General features: G+C 43.3%; 1 protein-coding gene across 2 annotated transcripts; it reads left to right on the top strand.

Annotated features, from left to right (window-relative positions):
- Window positions 1–1,660: 1,660 nt before the first annotated feature.
- On the top strand, window positions 1,661–16,078 carry LOC135575102 (E3 SUMO-protein ligase NSE2-like). Of its 2 annotated transcripts, none has more exons than XM_065027300.1 (7): window positions 1,661–1,809; window positions 2,730–2,869; window positions 6,214–6,331; window positions 12,641–12,789; window positions 12,897–12,991; window positions 13,909–14,015; window positions 15,527–16,078. In XM_065027300.1, the coding sequence occupies exons 2-7, from the start codon at window positions 2,755–2,757 to the stop codon at window positions 15,615–15,617; spliced, it is 675 nt and encodes a 224-aa protein (XP_064883372.1). In that variant the 5' UTR covers window positions 1,661–1,809; window positions 2,730–2,754; the 3' UTR covers window positions 15,618–16,078. The 2 variants fall into 2 exon arrangements, with proteins under 2 accessions (XP_064883372.1, XP_064883371.1); XM_065027299.1 differs by having other exon boundaries at window positions 1,661–1,946.
- Window positions 16,079–17,891: the final 1,813 nt, after the last annotated feature.

Below are 17,891 nucleotides of genomic sequence, written 5' to 3'. Positions count from 1 at the left end.
TCAGGTGTCTGTGTGGGTATAGGGGTTACCTGACTTGGTGTCTGTGTGGGTACAGGGGTTACCTGACTTGGTGTCTGTAGGTATAGGGGTTACCTGACTTGGTGTCAGGTGTCTGTGTGGGTATAGGGGTTACCTGACTTGGTGTCTGTGTGGGTACAGGGGTTACCTGACTTGGTGTCTGTAGGTATAGGGGTTACCTGACTTGGTGTCAGGTGTCTGTGTGGGTACAGGGGTTACCTGACTTGGTGGCAGGTGTCTGTGTGGGTATAGGGGTTACCTGACTTGGTGTCAGGTGTCTGTGTGGGTACAGGGGTTACCTGACTTGGTGTCTGTGTGGGTACAGGGGTTACCTGACTTGGTGTCTGTGGGTATAGGGGTTACCTGACTTGGTGTCAGGTGTCTGTGTGGGTACAGGGGTTAACTGACTTGGTGTCCAGTGTCTGTGTGGGTACAGGGGTTACCTGACTTGGTGTCCAGTGTCTGTGTGGGTACAGGGGTTACCTGACTTGGTGTCAGGTGTCTGTGTGGGTATAGGGGTTACCTGACTTGGTGTCCAGTGTCTGTGTGGGTACAGGGGTTACCTGACTTGGTGTCCAGTGTCTGTGTGGGTACAGGGGTTACCTGACTTGGTGTCAGGTGTCTGTGTAGGTATAGGGGTTACCTGACTTGGTGTCCAGTGTCTGTGTGGGTATAGGGGTTACCTGACTTGGTGTCCAGTGTCTGTGTGGGTACAGGGGTTACCTGACTTGGTGTCCAGTGTCTGTGTGGGTACAGGGGTTACCTGACTTGGTGTCCAGTGTCTGTGTGGGTACAGGGGTTACCTGACTTGGTGTCCAGTGTCTGTGTGGGTACAGGGGTTACCTGACTTGGTGTCAGGTGTCTGTGTGGGTACAGAGGTTACCTGACTTGGTGTCAGGTGTCTGTGTGGGTACAGGGGTTACCTGATTTGGTGTCCAGTGTCTGTGTGGGTACAGAGGTTACCTGATTTGGTGTCCAGTGTCTGTGTGGGTACAGAGGTTTCCTCTATATGCTGTATAGTGACATTATGTATAGATATACCATTTCTAGAAGTTATATTCCTCATCTTAATGATACATTATGTATAGATATACCATTTCTAGAAGTCATATTCCTCATCTTAATGATACATTATGTATAGATATACCATTTCTAGAAGTAATATTCCTCCTCTTAATGATACATTATGTATAGATGTACCATTTCTAGAAGTCATATTCCTCATCTTAATGATACATTATGTATAGATGTACAATTTCTAGAAGTCATATTCCTCATCTAATCTTGACATATTATGAGTTGAGATTTGGAAGGATGGCCTCGAGATTAGACCACACAGGTTAATGTAGCCCATCACAGGTCCCTGAGCCTGTGCAGGGAAGTATTTTGGAGTGCACTGTGATTGAATACGTATGATTAATAAATATATATATTTATTAATGTTTTTTTAGTTTACGTTTTTTATTTTGTATGATATCGTTTTCCCTCTTTCCCGAAATTGTATTTTTATTATTATTAATAGTTATCAATAATGTTGTTATTATCTTATTCAATACCCCGTCCAGTTGGTGGCGATAATGCACCCCTAACATTGGATGCAAACCGCCGTTAAACCCCATCGAAGAAGAAGAAGATTTAGACCACCTCAAGAGGAACCGGAAACGAGAACAAACTTTTCCCGGTCATTTTACGCAGCTAAAGTTGTTTAGTATTTTCTCTTATTTAGACACCAACACATTAAAGAACACGTCTACAACCTGTAAAAACCATCCCAGCGAGGAAAGTCTTGAGGTTAGCGAGCTATTTATTGGCACGCTCTTGCTTAGCCGCCCATAGTTAGCGATTATAGCGTAACGTTAACCGGCTGGCCAGGTATCAACATAGCCAGTCAGTGCACTTGTTGGTGATACGTGGATTCAACTTGGAAGGTAGCTACAGATAACTTGTTTTGTGACCGTATGCAGGTTATTATTCCAACCTTGCTCTAACGTTAAGTCAACTACACAAGGTCTCGGTGAACAACTGAATCAGGTGTGTTTTGAGCAAGGCTGGAACAAAAACCTGCACACCAGTTCTCTAGGGCTTAGGGTTGGACATCCTGGCATCTGCTCCAATATACCGAGGGTGGCTTGATTCATTATAACCAGGACCCTGTGTTTTGTTTAATTCATTATAACCAGGTCCCTGTGTTTTGGTTAATTCATTATAACCAGGACCCTGTGTTTTGACTAATCGTGTTGATTCATTATAACCAGGACCCTGTGTTTTGACTAATCGTGTTGATTCATTATAACCAGGACCCTGTGTTTTGACTAATCGTGTTGATTCATTATAACCAGGACCCTGTGTTTTTACTAATCGTGTTGATTCATTATATCTAGGACACTGTGTTTTGGCTAATCGTGTTGATTCATTATATCTAGGACCCTGTGTTTTGACTAATCATGTTGATTCATTATAACCAGGACCCTGTGTTTTGGTATTTTTTTTAATTTGAAGCCTTTTCTATAAATTTGAATTAGAACGAAAATGAAAGCAGTTGTCTGAGGATGTTTCTGGACCATCTGACATGAAAAAGAAACAGGACCGATTGATTCAAAATCTTTTAAATAAAGTTTTTTTTATTTTTTAAACAATGTCATGTGACGAACACGATTAACCAAAACACAAAGGGCCCTAACATTCTAACAACTTAACATCTCTTGTTTCAGATACTTTCATGTTTTAGATTTCAACATGTCCTTGAGTGCAGTTCACTCCACACTGTCTAGTCTGAAAACATGTCAGACAGATATTGGAACGGGGATGGACATTGTGACCGACGTTGCTCTGGACGTGGCAGAAACAGCAGGTAGGTTAGTGGCACGTCTCAGATCAGGAGAGACACTTGGTGCAGAAACAGCAGGTAGGTTAGTGGCACGTCTCTATCAGAGAGACACTTGGTGCAGAAACAGCAGGTAGGTTAGTGGCACGTCGTCTCTATCAGAGAGACACTTGGGGCAGAAACAGCAGGTAGGTTAGTGGCACGTCTCTATCAGGGAGACACTTGGTGCAGAAACAGCAGGTAGGTTAGTGGCACGTCTCTATCAGAGAGACACTTGGTGCAGAAACAGCAGGTAGGTTAGTGGCACGTCGTCTCTATCAGAGAGACACTTGGTGCAGAAACAGCAGGTAGGTTAGTGGCACGTCGTCTCTATCAGAGAGACACTTGGGGCAGAAACAGCAGGTAGGTTAGTGGCACGTCTCTATCAGAGAGACACTTGGTGCAGAAACAGCAGGTAGGTTAGTGGCACGTCTCTATCAGAGAGACACTTGGTGCAGAAACAGCAGGTAGGTCAGTGGCACGTCTCTATCAGAGAGACACTTGGGGCAGAAACAGCAGGTAGGTTAGTGGCACGTCTCTATCAGGGAGACACTTGGTGCAGAAACAGCAGGTAGGTTAGTGGCACGTCTCTATCAGAGAGACACTTGGTGCAGAAACAGCAGGTAGGTCAGTGGCACGTCTCTATCAGAGAGACGCTTGGTTCAGAAACAGCAGGTAGGTCAGTGGCACGTCTCTATCAGAGAGACACTTGGGGCAGAAACAGCAGGTAGGTTAGTGGCACGTCTCTATCAGAGAGACACTTGGTGCAGAAACAGCAGGTAGGTTAGTGGCACGTCGTCTCTATCAGAGAGACACTTGGTGCAGAAACAGCAGGTAGGTTAGTGGCACGTCTCTATCAGAGAGACACTTGGTTCAGAAACAGCAGGTAGGTTAGTGGCACGTCTCTATCAGAGAGACACTTGGTTCAGAAACAGCAGGTAGGTTAGTGGCACGTCTCTATCAGAGAGACACTTGGTGCAGAAACAGCAGGTAGGTTAGTGGCACGTCTCTATCAGAGAGACACTTGGTGCAGAAACAGCAGGTAGGTTAGTGGCACGTCTCTATCAGAGAGACACTTGGGGCAGAAACAGCAGGTAGGTTAGTGGCACGTCTCTATCAGAGAGACACTTGGTTCAGAAACAGCAGGTAGGTCAGTGGCACGTCTCTATCAGAGAGACACTTGGTTCAGAAACAGCAGGTAGGTTAGTGGCACGTCTCTATCAGAGAGACACTTGGGGCAGGTAGGTTAGTGGCACGTCTCTATCAGAGAGACACTTGGTGCAGAAACAGCAGGTAGGTTAGTGGCACGTCTCTATCAGAGAGACACTTGGGGCAGGTAGGTTAGTGGCACGTCTCTATCAGAGAGACACTTGGTTCAGAAACAGCAGGTAGGTCAGTGGCACGTCTCTATCAGAGAGACACTTGGTGCAGAAACAGCAGGTAGGTTAGTGGCACGTCTCTATCAGAGAGACACTTGGTTCAGAAACAGCAGGTAGGTTAGTGGCACGTCTCTATCAGAGAGACACTTGGTGCAGAAACAGCAGGTAGGTTAGTGGCACGTCTCTATCAGAGAGACACTTGGTTCAGAAACAGCAGGTAGGTTAGTGGCACGTCTCTATCAGAGAGACACTTGGGGCAGGTAGGTTAGTGGCACGTCTCTATCAGAGAGACACTTGGTGCAGAAACAGCAGGTAGGTTAGTGGCACGTCTCTATCAGAGAGACACTTGGTTCAGAAACAGCAGGTAGGTTAGTGGCACGTCTCTATCAGAGAGACACTTGTGGCACGTCTCTATCAGAAACAGCAGGTAGGTTAGTGGCACGTCTCTATCAGAGAGACACTTGGTGCAGAAACAGCAGGTAGGTTAGTGGCACGTCTCTATCAGAGAGACACTTGGGGCAGAAACAGCAGGTAGGTTAGTGGCACGTCTCTATCAGAGAGACACTTGGGGCAGGTAGGTTAGTGGCACGTCTCTATCAGAGAGACACTTGGTGCAGAAACAGCAGGTAGGTTAGTGGCACGTCTCTATCAGAGAGACACTTGGTTCAGAAACAGCAGGTAGGTTAGTGGCACGTCTCTATCAGAGAGACACTTGGTGCAGAAACAGCAGGTAGGTTAGTGGCACGTCTCTATCAGAGAGACACTTGGTTCAGAAACAGCAGGTAGGTTAGTGGCACGTCTCTATCAGAGAGACACTTGGTGCAGAAACAGCAGGTAGGTTAGTGGCAAGTCTCTATCAGAGAGACACTTGGTGCAGAAACAGCAGGTAGGTTAGTGGCACGTCTCTATCAGAGAGACACTTGGTGCAGAAACAGCAGGTAGGTTAGTGGCAAGTCTCTATCAGAGAGACACTTGGGGCAGAAACAGCAGGTAGGTTAGTGGCACGTCTCTATCAGAGAGACACTTGGGGCAGAAACAGCAGGTAGGTTAGTGGCACGTCTCTATCAGAGAGACACTTGGTTCAGAAACAGCAGGTAGGTCAGTGGCACGTCTCTATCAGAGAGACACTTGGGGCAGAAACAGCAGGTAGGTTAGTGGCACGTCTCTATCAGAGAGACACTTGACTGTGCTGGTAATATCTTTGTTGAATCCTTCTCACTGGACAGGCTCTTTGTGTGTATGTCAATGGGACTGTCTGACTGACTGTCTGACTGACTGTCTGACTGTCTGACTGACTGTCTGACTGACTGTCTGACTGACTGTCTGACTGACTGACTGACTGACTCTCTGTCTGACTGACTCTCTGTCTGACTGACTGTCTGACTGACTGACTGACTGTCTGTCTGTCTGACTGTCTGACGTAACTAGGAAGTGGAGCGGTTCACACAAGGATGTCACTTGAGGATTTTGGTATATTGAAGTTTTTACGAGCCCAGGTCAAAACTCTGTGCCGTGTGATATTTGAAAATATTTAATCTCTAGCCAGCAGGCTAGTTGGACACATGTTCTACTAGCTCGGTCTGGAAAGCACTAGCCAGCAGGCTAGTTGGACACATTTTCTACTAGCTCGGTCTGGAAAGCACTAGCCAGCAGGCTAGTTGGACACATTTTCTACTATACAGAGCTATGGAATGCTGTCTACCATTTGGAAGCTTGTGTCACCATAACAACAGTATACAGAGATATGGAATGCTGTCTATCATTTGGAAGCTTGTGTCTCCATAACAACAGTATACAGAGATATGGAATGCTGTCTACCATTTGGAAGCTTGTGTCACCATAACAACAGTATACAGAGATATGGAATGCTGTCTACCATTTGGAAGCTTGTGTCACCATAACAACAGTATACAGAGATATGAATAATTGTGTATGATGTGATGATTATTACAGGAACTGAGAATGATGCAGTCCTGAAGAAGCTGGAGGTGATGATGCTGGAGTGTGCCAAACTGGACCAGGAGATCGACTGCTTCGTTGAGGTGGTGAACTGTGTCACTGCAGAGGTGAGGTACTGAACTACAGGGGTCAAAGTTCATTTTCTGTCGGATGGATTCTGGAGATCAGTGGGGATCCTCAAACGGCAGTGTGTAGCCTACTGTAGCTGTTGGATAAGGAATTACAATCCTCTACGTTATCACTCAGAATGTCACTTTCCAGTGATACTAGTCATGTAATGGTGTTATTAAACTAAACCAGACAATATATGATATATTTACCTAGTCATGTTATTAAACTAAACCAGACAATATATGATATATTTACCTAGTCATGTAATGGTGTTATTATAGACAATAGATGATATATTTACCTAGTCATGTTATTAAACTAAACCAGACAATAGATGATATATTTACCTAGTCATGTAATGGTGTTATTATAGACAATAGATGATATATTTACCTAGTCATGTTATTAAACTAAACCAGACAATAGATGATATATTTACCTTATTAAACTAAACCAGTCAATAGATGATATATTTACCTAGTCATGTTATTAAACTAAACCAGACAATAGATGATATATTTACCCCATAGAACAATGTAGTACTAAATAAACAGGTAACATTTCTTTAAATGGACAATTCTGTGAACTGTCTTATGACGTGCAGGAGCATGCTGGGAGTTGTAGTTTTGTATGATGTCTACTTTTTTTACTCAGTCAATAGATGATATATTTACCCCATAGAACAATGTAGTACTAAATAAACAGGTAACATTTCTTTAAATGGACAATTCTGTGAACTGTCTTGTGCCAGTTTTGAATTGATACAATACCTGTTAGCGAAGGTTTCATCTTGAGTTGACGTGCAGGAGCATGCTGGGAGTTGTAGTTTTGTATGATGTCTACTTTGATGCTAATTAGCATTTTCTAATCTGTGAGGAAATAGAGACAAATATATTGATAAAAGTCTCCTTGTCCTAGAGATATATTGATAAAAGTCACCTTGTCCTGGAGATATATTGATAAGTCACCTTGTCCTAGAGATATATTGATAAAATTCACCTTGTCCTAGAGATATATTGATAAGTCACCTTGTCCTAGAGATATATTGATAAGTCACCTTGTCCTGGAGATATATTGATAAGTCACCTTGTCCTGGAGATATATTGATAAAATTCACCTTGTCCTAGAGATATATTGATAAGTCACCTTGTCCTAGAGATATATTGATAAAATTCACCTTGTCCTGGAGATATATTGATAAAAGTCACCTTGTCCTAGAGATATATTGATAAAAGTCACCTTGTCCTAGAGATATATTGATAAGTCACCTTGTCCTAGAGATATATTGATAAAAGTCACCTTGTCCTGGAGATATATTGATAAAAGTCACCTTGTCCTAGAGATATATTGATAAGTCACCTTGTCCTGGAGATATATTGATAAGTCACCTTGTCCTAGAGATATATTGATAAAAGTCACCTTGTCCTAGAGATATATTGATAAAAGTCACCTTGTCCTGGAGATATATTGATAAAAGTCACCTTGTCCTAGAGATATATTGATAAAAGTCACCTTGTCCTAGAGATATATTGATAAAAGTCACCTTGTCCTAGAGATATATTGATAAAAGTCACCTTGTCCTAGAGATATATTGATAAGTCACCTTGTCCTAGAGATATATTGATAAGTCACCTTGTCCTAGAGATATATTGATAAAATTCACCTTGTCCTAGAGATATATTGATAAAAGTCACCTTGTCCTGGAGATATATTGATAAAAGTCACCTTGTCCTGGAGATATATTGATAAAAGTCACCTTGTCCTGGAGATATATTGATAAAAGTCACCTTGTCCTGGAGATATATTGATAAAAGTCACCTTGTCCTGGAGATATATTGATAAGTCACCTTGTCCTAGAGATATATTGATAAAATTCACCTTGTCCTAGAGATATATTGATAAAATTCACCTTGTCCTAGAGATATATTGATAAGTCACCTTGTCCTAGAGATATATTGATAAGTCACCTTGTCCTGGAGATATATTGATAAGTCACCTTGTCCTGGAGATATATTGATAAAATTCACCTTGTCCTAGAGATATATTGATAAGTCACCTTGTCCTAGAGATATATTGATAAAATTCACCTTGTCCTGGAGATATATTGATAAAAGTCACCTTGTCCTAGAGATATATTGATAAAAGTCACCTTGTCCTAGAGATATATTGATAAGTCACCTTGTCCTAGAGATATATTGATAAAAGTCACCTTGTCCTGGAGATATATTGATAAAAGTCACCTTGTCCTAGAGATATATTGATAAGTCACCTTGTCCTGGAGATATATTGATAAGTCACCTTGTCCTAGAGATATATTGATAAAAGTCACCTTGTCCTAGAGATATATTGATAAAAGTCACCTTGTCCTGGAGATATATTGATAAAAGTCACCTTGTCCTAGAGATATATTGATAAAAGTCACCTTGTCCTGGAGATATATTGATAAAAGTCACCTTGTCCTAGAGATTGATAAAATACCTTGTCCTGAGATATATTGATAAAAGTCACCTTGTCCTAGAGATATATTGATAAAAGTCACCTTGTCCTGGAGATATATTGATAAAATTCACCTTGTCCTAGAGATATATTGATAAAAGTCTCCTTGTCCTGGAGATATATTGATAAAAGTCACCTTGTCCTGGAGATATATTGATAAAAGTCACCTTGTCCTGGAGATATATTGATAAAAGTCACCTTGTCCTGGAGATATATTGATAAGTCACCTTGTCCTAGAGATATATTGATAAAAGTCACCTTGTCCTGGAGATATATTGATAAAAGTCACCTTGTCCTGGAGATATATTGATAAAAGTCACCTTGTCCTGGAGATATATTGATAAAAGTCACCTTGTCCTAGAGATATATTGATAAAAGTCACCTTGTCCTGGAGATATATTGATAAAAGTCACCTTGTCCTGGAGATATATTGATAAAAGTCACCTTGTCCTGGAGATATATTGATAAAAGTCACCTTGTCCTGGAGATATATTGATAAGTCACCTTGTCCTAGAGATATATTGATAAAAGTCACCTTGTCCTGGAGATATATTGATAAAAGTCACCTTGTCCTGGAGATATATTGATAAAATTCACCTTGTCCTGGAGAGATTTACATGGTAATCAAAACGTCACTCCGGGGTAAACTACACCAAACACAGTCCTTATTTTAACGGTTTCTAAAAATCCCCTATAGGGGGGAAAAATGAATGGTGAGAGAAAGATTGGAACCACTTCCCTGTTTTTGACCCGCTAGGTTTTATGGGTATTATGACACCACCTCCACGGTGGGGCTCTATAACACCCAGGTCGTATTCCTTTGGCAGCAAACGTATCGAAGCGGTCTGAAACAGGGAGGGACTAACTGATCATCTGAAACAGGGAGGACTAACTGATCGTCTGAAACAGGGAGGACTAACTGATCGTCTGAAACAGGGAGGGGCTAACTGATCGTCTGAAACAGGGAGGGGCTAACTGATCATCTGAAACAGGGAGGGACTAACTGATCATCTGAAACAGGGAGGGGATAACTGATCGTCTGAAACAGGGAGGGACTAACTGATCATCTGAAACGGAGGGACTAACTGATCGTCTGAAACAGGGAGGGACTAACTGATCGTCTGAAACAGGGAGGGGCTAACTGATCATCTGAAACTTTCAACCTCTCTTTCTTGTCATCTGAGATTCCCAAAGATTGGAAAGGACGGTCAACTTCAAAGGGGGATCATCTTGACCCAAACTGCTACAGAGGGGATATCCTACCATGCCTTTCTAAGGTCTTCGAAAGCCAAGTCAACAAACAGGATTTCGAATCTCACCATACCTTCTCTGCTATGCAATCTGGTTTCAGAGCTGGTCATGGGTGCACCTCAGCCACGCTCAAGGTCCTAAACGATATCTTAACCGCCATCGATAAGAAACATTACTGTGCAGCCGTATTCATTGATCTGGCCAAGGCTTTCGACTCTGTCAACCACCACATCCTTAGGGAGACTCGACAGCCTTGGTTTCTCAAATGATTGCCTCGCCTGGTTCACCAACTACTTCTCTGATAGAGTTCAGTGTGTCAAATCGGAGGGTCTGCTGTCCGGACCTCTGGCAATGGGGGTGAGGGTTCAATTCTTGACCGACTCTCTTCTCTGTATACATCAATGATGTTGCTCTTGCTGCTGGTGAGTCTCTGATCCACCTCTACGCAGACGACACCATTCTGTAAACAGGGCCCTTCTTTGGACACTAACAACCCTCCAGGCAAGCTTCAATGCCATACAACTCTCCTTCCGTGGATTGGGTAAAACTAAAACTGATCGCTCTGCACCTACCCGCCTGTCCAACATCACTACTGGGCTCTGACTTAGGACTGGACAACTACAAATACTTAGGTGTCTGGTTAGACTGTAAACTCTCCTTCCAGACCCATATCAAACATCTCCAATCCAAAGTTAAATCTAGAATTGGCTTCCTATTTCGCAACAAAGCATCCTTCACTCATGCTGCCAAACATACCCTTGTAAAATTGACCATGAAACACTTTGGCGATGTCATTTACAAAATAGCCTCCAATGACCCTACTCAACAAATTGGATGCAGTCTATCACAGTGCTATCCGTTTTGTCACCAAAGCCCCATATACTACCCACCATCGACCTGTACGAAACAGTTGGCTGGGCTTCATACTCTCGCCAAACCCACTGGCTCCATGTCATCTACAAGACCCTGGAGGTAAAGTCCCCCTTATCTCAGCTCGCTGGTCACCATAGCATCTCCCACCTGTAAACACGGGCAGGTATATCTCTAGTCACCCCAAAACCAATTCTTTCTTTGGCCGCCTCTCCTTCCAGTTCTCTGCTGCCAATGACTGGGGAACTACAAAAATCTCTTAAATTGGAAACACTTATCTCCCTCACTAGCTTTAAACACCAACTGGGAGCATCTTACAGATTACTGCACCTGTACATAGCCCACCTATAATTTAGCCCAAACAACTACCTCTTTCCTAACTGTATTTAATTGATTTATTTATTTTGCTCCTTTGCACCCCATTATTTTTATTTCTACTTTGCACATTCTTCCATTGCAATACTACCATTCCAGTGTTTTACTATATTGTATTTACTTTGCCACCATGGCCTTTTTGCCTTTACCTCCCTTCTCACCTAATTCGCTCACATTGTATATAGACTTGTTTTTTTTTACTGTATTATTGACTGTATGTTTGTTTTACTCCATGTGTAACTCTGTGGGTACTAACTGCTTTGCTTTATCTTGGCCAGGTCGATTGTAAATGAGAACTGAATGTTCTCAACTTGCTTACCTGGTTAAATAAAGGTGAAATAAAAAAAAATTAAAAAAAAATCGTCTGAAACAGGGAGGGGCTAACTGATCATCTGAAACAGGGAGGGGCTAACTGATCATCTGAAACAGGGAGGGGCTAACTGATCATCTGAAACAGGGAGGGGCTAACTGATCATCTGAAACAGGGAGGGACTAACTGATCGTCTGAAATAGGGAGGGACTAACTGATCTGAAACAGGGAGGGACTAACTGATCGTCTGAAACAGGGAGGGACTAACTGATCGTCTGAAACGGGGAGGGACTAACTGATCTGAAACGGGGAGGGACTAACTGATCTGAAACGGGGAGGGACTAACTGATCGTCTGAAACAGGGAGGGACTAACTGATCGTCTGAAACAGGGAGGGACTAACTGATCGTCTGAAACAGGGAGGGACTAACTGATCGTCTGAAACAGGGAGGGGCTAACTGATCGTCTGAAACAGGGAGGGGCTAACTGATCGTCTGAAACAGGGAGGGGCTAACTGATCATCTGAAACAGGGAGGGACTAACTGATCGTCTGAAATAGGGAGGGACTAACTGATCATGTCCAATACCACCTGTCTTCCCCCCTAGAGCACCTGTCTGCCCCCAGAGCACCTGTCTGCCCCCCCCACCCCCAGAGCACCTGTCTGCCCCCCCCAGAGCACCTGTCTGCCCCCCCAGAGCACCTGTCTGCCCCCCAGAGCACCTGTCTGCCCCCCCCAGAGCACCTGTCTGCCCTCCCCAGAGCACTTGTCTGCCCCCAGAGCACCTGTCTGCCCCCCAGAGCACCTGTCTGCCCCCCCCAGAGCACCTGTTTGCCCCCCCCCCAGCACCTGTCTGCCCCCAGAGCACCTGTCTGCCCCCCAGAGCACCTGTCTGCCCCCCAGAGCACCTGTCTGCCCTCCCAGAGCACCTGTCTGCCCCTCTCCCCAGCACCTGTCTGCCGGCCCCCAGCACCTGTCTGATGTTACCTGCCTCCTGTTCTCCAGGTGAGGAACCAGGAGCCCGAGGCCATGTTCAGACTGAAGTCTCTGGTGAAGGAGAAGTTCACTGAGACACACGGCAGTCTGTCTGAGGGAGAGCTACAGAACCACGTCAAGCTGGTCAGCTTTAAGGAGAACGTCAGAAACGCACTCAAAACAGGTGAGGCACACACACACACACACACACACTAGTTGTATGTAGACTAGCAGCATGTCCCACATGGTGACTGGTTAACCTGTCTTGTGTGTATGTTCTGTCTCCATCAGTGAACCCTGAGGCAGCAGAGAATATGGAGGAGGAGATGGATGAGGACGTTGCTGTGACGCAGAGTGAGGTTAACTTCACCTGTCCCCTGACTCAGGTTGGTCTCAGTATCTAACCTGTCCCCTGACTCAGGTTGGTCTCTGTATCTAACCTGTCCCCTGACTCAGGTTGGTCTCTGTATCTAACCTGTCCCCTGACTCAGGTTGGTCTCAGTATCTAACCTGTCCCCTGACTCAGGTTGGTCTCAGTATCTAACCTGTCCCCTGACTCAGGTTGGTCTCAGTATCTAACCTGTCCCCTGACTCAGGTTGGTCTCAGTATCTAACCTGTCCCCTGACTCAGGTTGGTCTCAGTATCTAACCTGTCCCCTGACTCAGGTTGGTCTCAGTATCTAACCTGTCCCCTGACTCAGGTTGGTCTCGGTATCTAACCTGTCCTCTGACTCAGGTTGGTGTCGGTATCTAACCTGTCCCCTGACTCAGGTTGGTCTCAGTATCTAACCTGTCCCCTGACTCAGGTTGGTCTCAGTATCTAACCTGTCCCCTGACTCAGGTTGGTCTCAGTATCTAACCTGTCCCCTGACTCAGGTTGGTGTCAGTATCTAACCTGTCCCCTGACTCAGGTTGGTGTCAGTATCTAACCTGTCCCCTGACTCAGGTTGGTGTCAGTATCTAACCTGTCCTCTGACTCAGGTTGGTCTCAGTATCTAACCTGTCCCCTGACTCAGGTTGGTCTCAGTATCTAACCTGTCCCCTGACTCAGGTTGGTCTCAGTATCTAACCTGTCCCCTGACTCAGGTTGGTCTCTACTCCTCCTGTCAGTATCTAACCTGTCCCCTGACTCAGGTTGGTCTCTACTCCTCCTGTCAGTATCTAACCTGTCCCATCATCTCAGGTTGGTCTCTACTCCTCCTGTCAGTGTCTAACCTGTCCCCTATCTCAGGTTGGTCTCTACTCTACAGGACAATAAAGCCTTACAGTCTGGTTGTCTCCATGTTGTTGTGTGGCCCTGCAGGTGGAGATGGTGAACCCAATGAAGAACAAGAAGTGTAACCATCACTACGACCGGGATGCCATTATGGGGATGATCAAGGCCAGGCAAAACCAGAAGAAGAAGTTACGGTGAGACTTGGCGCTCCTTTTGTCTGGTTTAGTCGATTCATTTACACTCTGTTGTCTTGAGTCTGCCTGTTACTGTTAGGATCTTGTCTTATCAGGATGTGATGTCGTCTCTCCGTCCTACCCTGTTGCTATAGCACCTTGTCAATCAGGATGTGATGTCGTCTCTCCGTCCTACCCTGTTGCTATAGCACCTTGTCAATCAGGATGTGATGTCTCTCTCTCCTACCCCTGTTACTGTTAGCACCTTGTCAATCAGGGTGTGATGTCGTCTCTCCGCCCTACCCTGTTGCTATAGCACCTTGTCAATCAGGATGTGATGTCGTCTCTCTGTCCTACCCTGTTGCTATAGCACCTTGTCAATCAGGATGTGATGTCGTCTCTCCGTCCTACCCTGTTGCTATAGCACCTTGTCAATCAGGATGTGATGTCGTCTCTTCGTCCTACCCTGTTGCTATAGCACCTTGTCAATCAGGGTGTGATGTCGTCTCTCTGTCCTACCCTGTTGCTATAGCACCTTGTCAATCAGGATGTGATGTCGTCTCTCCGTCCTACCCTGTTGCTATAGCACCTTGTCAATCAGGATGTGATGTCGTCTCTCCGTCCTACCCTGTTGCTATAGCACCTTGTCAATCAGGATGTGATGTCGTCTCTCCGTCCTACCCTGTTGCTATAGCACCTTGTCAATCAGGATGTGATGTCGTCTCTCCGTTCTACCCTGTTGCTATAGCACCTTGTCAATCAGGATGTGATGTCGTCTCTCCGTCCTACCCTGTTGCTATAGCACCTTGTCAATCAGGATGTGATGTCGTCTCTCCGTCCTACCCTGTTGCTATAGCACCTTGTCAATCAGGATGTGATGTCGTCTCTCCGTCCTACCCTGTTGCTATAGCACCTTGTCAATCAGGATGTGATGTCGTCTCTCCGTCCTACCCTGTTGCTATAGCACCTTGTCAATCAGGATGTGATGTCGTCTCTCCGTTCTACCCTGTTGCTATAGCACCTTGTCAATCAGGATGTGATGTCGTCTCTCCGTCCTACCCTGTTGCTATAGCACCTTGTCAATCAGGATGTGATGTCGTCTCTCCGTCCTACCCTGTTGCTATAGCACCTTGTCAATCAGGATGTGATGTCGTCTCTCCGTCCTACCCTGTTGCTATAGCACCTTGTCAATCAGGATGTGATGTCGTCTCTCCGTTCTACCCTGTTGCTATAGCACCTTGTCAATCAGGATGTGATGTCGTCTCTCCGTCCTACCCTGTTGCTATAGCACCTTGTCAATCAGGATGTGATGTCGTCTCTCCGTCCTACCCTGTTGCTATAGCACCTTGTCAATCAGGATGTGATGTCGTCTCTCCGTCCTACCCTGTTGCTATAGCACCTTGTCAATCAGGATGTGATGTCGTCTCTCCGTCCTACCCCTGCTGTTTTCTCACCTTGTTTTACACTTAAACAACTGTTGCAGTAAAACATTAGATTGATTCATTAGCATATTCCTTTTCTCCGTCCCACAGCTGTCCAGTGGTTGGCTGTAGCAACACGGACGTGAAGCAAGGAGATCTGATCCTAGATCAGATGATGAAGAGACAGATCCAGAAGAGGTAGACTACCAAGGCATGATTCTGGTCCAGAAGAGGTAGACTACCAAGGCATAATTCTGATCCAGAAGAGGTAGACTACCAAGGCATGATTCTGGTCCAGAAGAGGTAGACTACCAAGGCATAATTCTGATCCAGAAGAGGTAGACTACCAAGGCACTATTCTGGGGTACGCCAACTCATCAAACCTGACAATAATAATTAGACTTTTATTTAATTGAGGAAAAAAACATGACTTGTTGTTGTTGTTGTGACCAAATGTTATCTTGTCTGATCGTATTTGTTCGTCACAGAATTGCACTATTCTGAAGTTTCATATAACAAAACCTCTCTTTATTTATACATAAGGGATTCATATTTTATAGTCAGTCCAATAAAGGTTTATTGGGGGGGGGGGGGGGGGGGCAGGTAGCCTAGTGATTACAGCATTGGGCCAGTAACCGAAAGGTTGCTAGAACGAATCCCTAAGCTGACAAGGTAAAGTTAATAAAAATCTGTCTTTCTGCCCCTGAACAGGCAGTTAACCCACTGTTTTCCCTGATAGGTCGTCATTGTAAATAATAATTTGTTCTTAACTGACTTGCCTAGTTAAATAAAATAAAAATAAAAAAAACATTTTAAAAATCCTTTGCCTTTGGTGTTGAGAACCTGCAGTTACTGTAATAGACCACTGGGGGGCAGTGTCGTCCCTGGAATACACCACAAAGGGATCAGGAGAGGTGACTCAGGTCATGAAGAGAGAAGCTGGATAATCAGCCTACTTATTCTGAGAGAGTTGGGCTAAATGAATCAGAGAATGTGGGTTTCCTAAATACTTACAAACCACAAAAAGGTAATGTCTGTAACATACAAAGTGAAAAGGTTATTGATCTGTAACATACAAAGTGAAAAGGTTATTGATCTGTAACATACAAAGTGAAAAGGTTATTGATCTGTAACATACAAAAAAGGTTATTGATCTGTAACATACAAAGTGAAAAGGTTATTGATCTGTAACATACAAAGTGAAAAGGTTATTGATCTGTAACATACAAAGTGAAAAGGTTATTGATCTGTAACATACAAAGTGAAAAGGTTATTGATCTGTAACATACAAAGTGAAAAGGTTATTGATCTGTAACATACAAAGTGAAAAGGTTATTGATCTGTAACATACAAAGTGAAAAGGTTATTGATCTGTAACATACAAAGTGAAAAGGTTATTGATCTGTAACATACAAAGTGAAAAGGTTATTGATCTGTAACATACAAAGTGAAAAGGTTATTGATCTGTAACATACAAAGTGAAAAGGTTATTGATCTGTAACATACAAAGTGAAAAGGTTATTGATCTGTAACATACAAATTGTGAAAAGGTTATTGATCTGTAACATACAAAGTGAAAAGGTTATTGATCTGTAACATGAAAACAAAGTGAAAAGGTTATTGATCTGTAACATACAAAGTGAAAAGGTTATTGATCTGTAACATACAAAGTGAAAAGGTTATTGATCTGTAACATACAAAGTGAAAAGGTTATTGATCTGTAACATACAAAGTGAAAAGGTTATTGATCTGTAACATACAAAGTGAAAAGGTTATTGATCTGTAACAAAGTGAAAAGGTTATTGATCTGTAACATACAAAGTGAAAAGGTTATTGATCTGTAACATACAAAGTGAAAAGGTTATTGATCTGTAACATACAAAGTGAAAAGGTTATTGATCTGTAACATACAAAGTGAAAAGGTTATTGATCTGTAACATACAAAGTGAAAAGGTTATTGATCTGTAACATACAAAGTGAAAAGGTTATTGATCTGTAACATACAAAGTGAAAAGGTTATTGATCTGTAACAAAGTGAAAAGGTTATTGATCAAAGTACAAAAGGTTATTGATCTGTAACATACAAAGTGAAAAGGTTATTGATCTGTAACATACAAAGTGAAAAGGTTATTGATCTGTAACATACAAAGTGAAAAGGTTATTGATCTGTAACATACAAAGTGAAAAGGTTATTGATCTGTAACTGTTATTGATCATACAAAGTGAAAAGGTTATTGATCTGTAACATACAAAGTGAAAAGGTTATTGATCTGTAACATACAAAGTGAAAAGGTTATTGATCTGTAACATACAAAGTGAAAAGGTTATTGATCTGTAACATACAAAGTGAAAAGGTTATTGATCTGTAACATACAAAGTGAAAAGGTTATTGATCTGTAACATACAAAGTGAAAAAAAGGTTATTGATCTGTAACATACAAAGTGAAAAGGTTATTGATCTGTAACATACAAAGTG

Source organism: Oncorhynchus nerka, linkage group LG14 (genome assembly GCF_034236695.1).
Source record: "Oncorhynchus nerka isolate Pitt River linkage group LG14, Oner_Uvic_2.0, whole genome shotgun sequence".
Lineage (NCBI taxonomy): Eukaryota > Metazoa > Chordata > Actinopteri > Salmoniformes > Salmonidae > Oncorhynchus > Oncorhynchus nerka.
The sequence above is the reverse complement of the archived record's forward strand: the minus strand, read 5'-3'. Positions and strand labels throughout refer to the sequence as shown.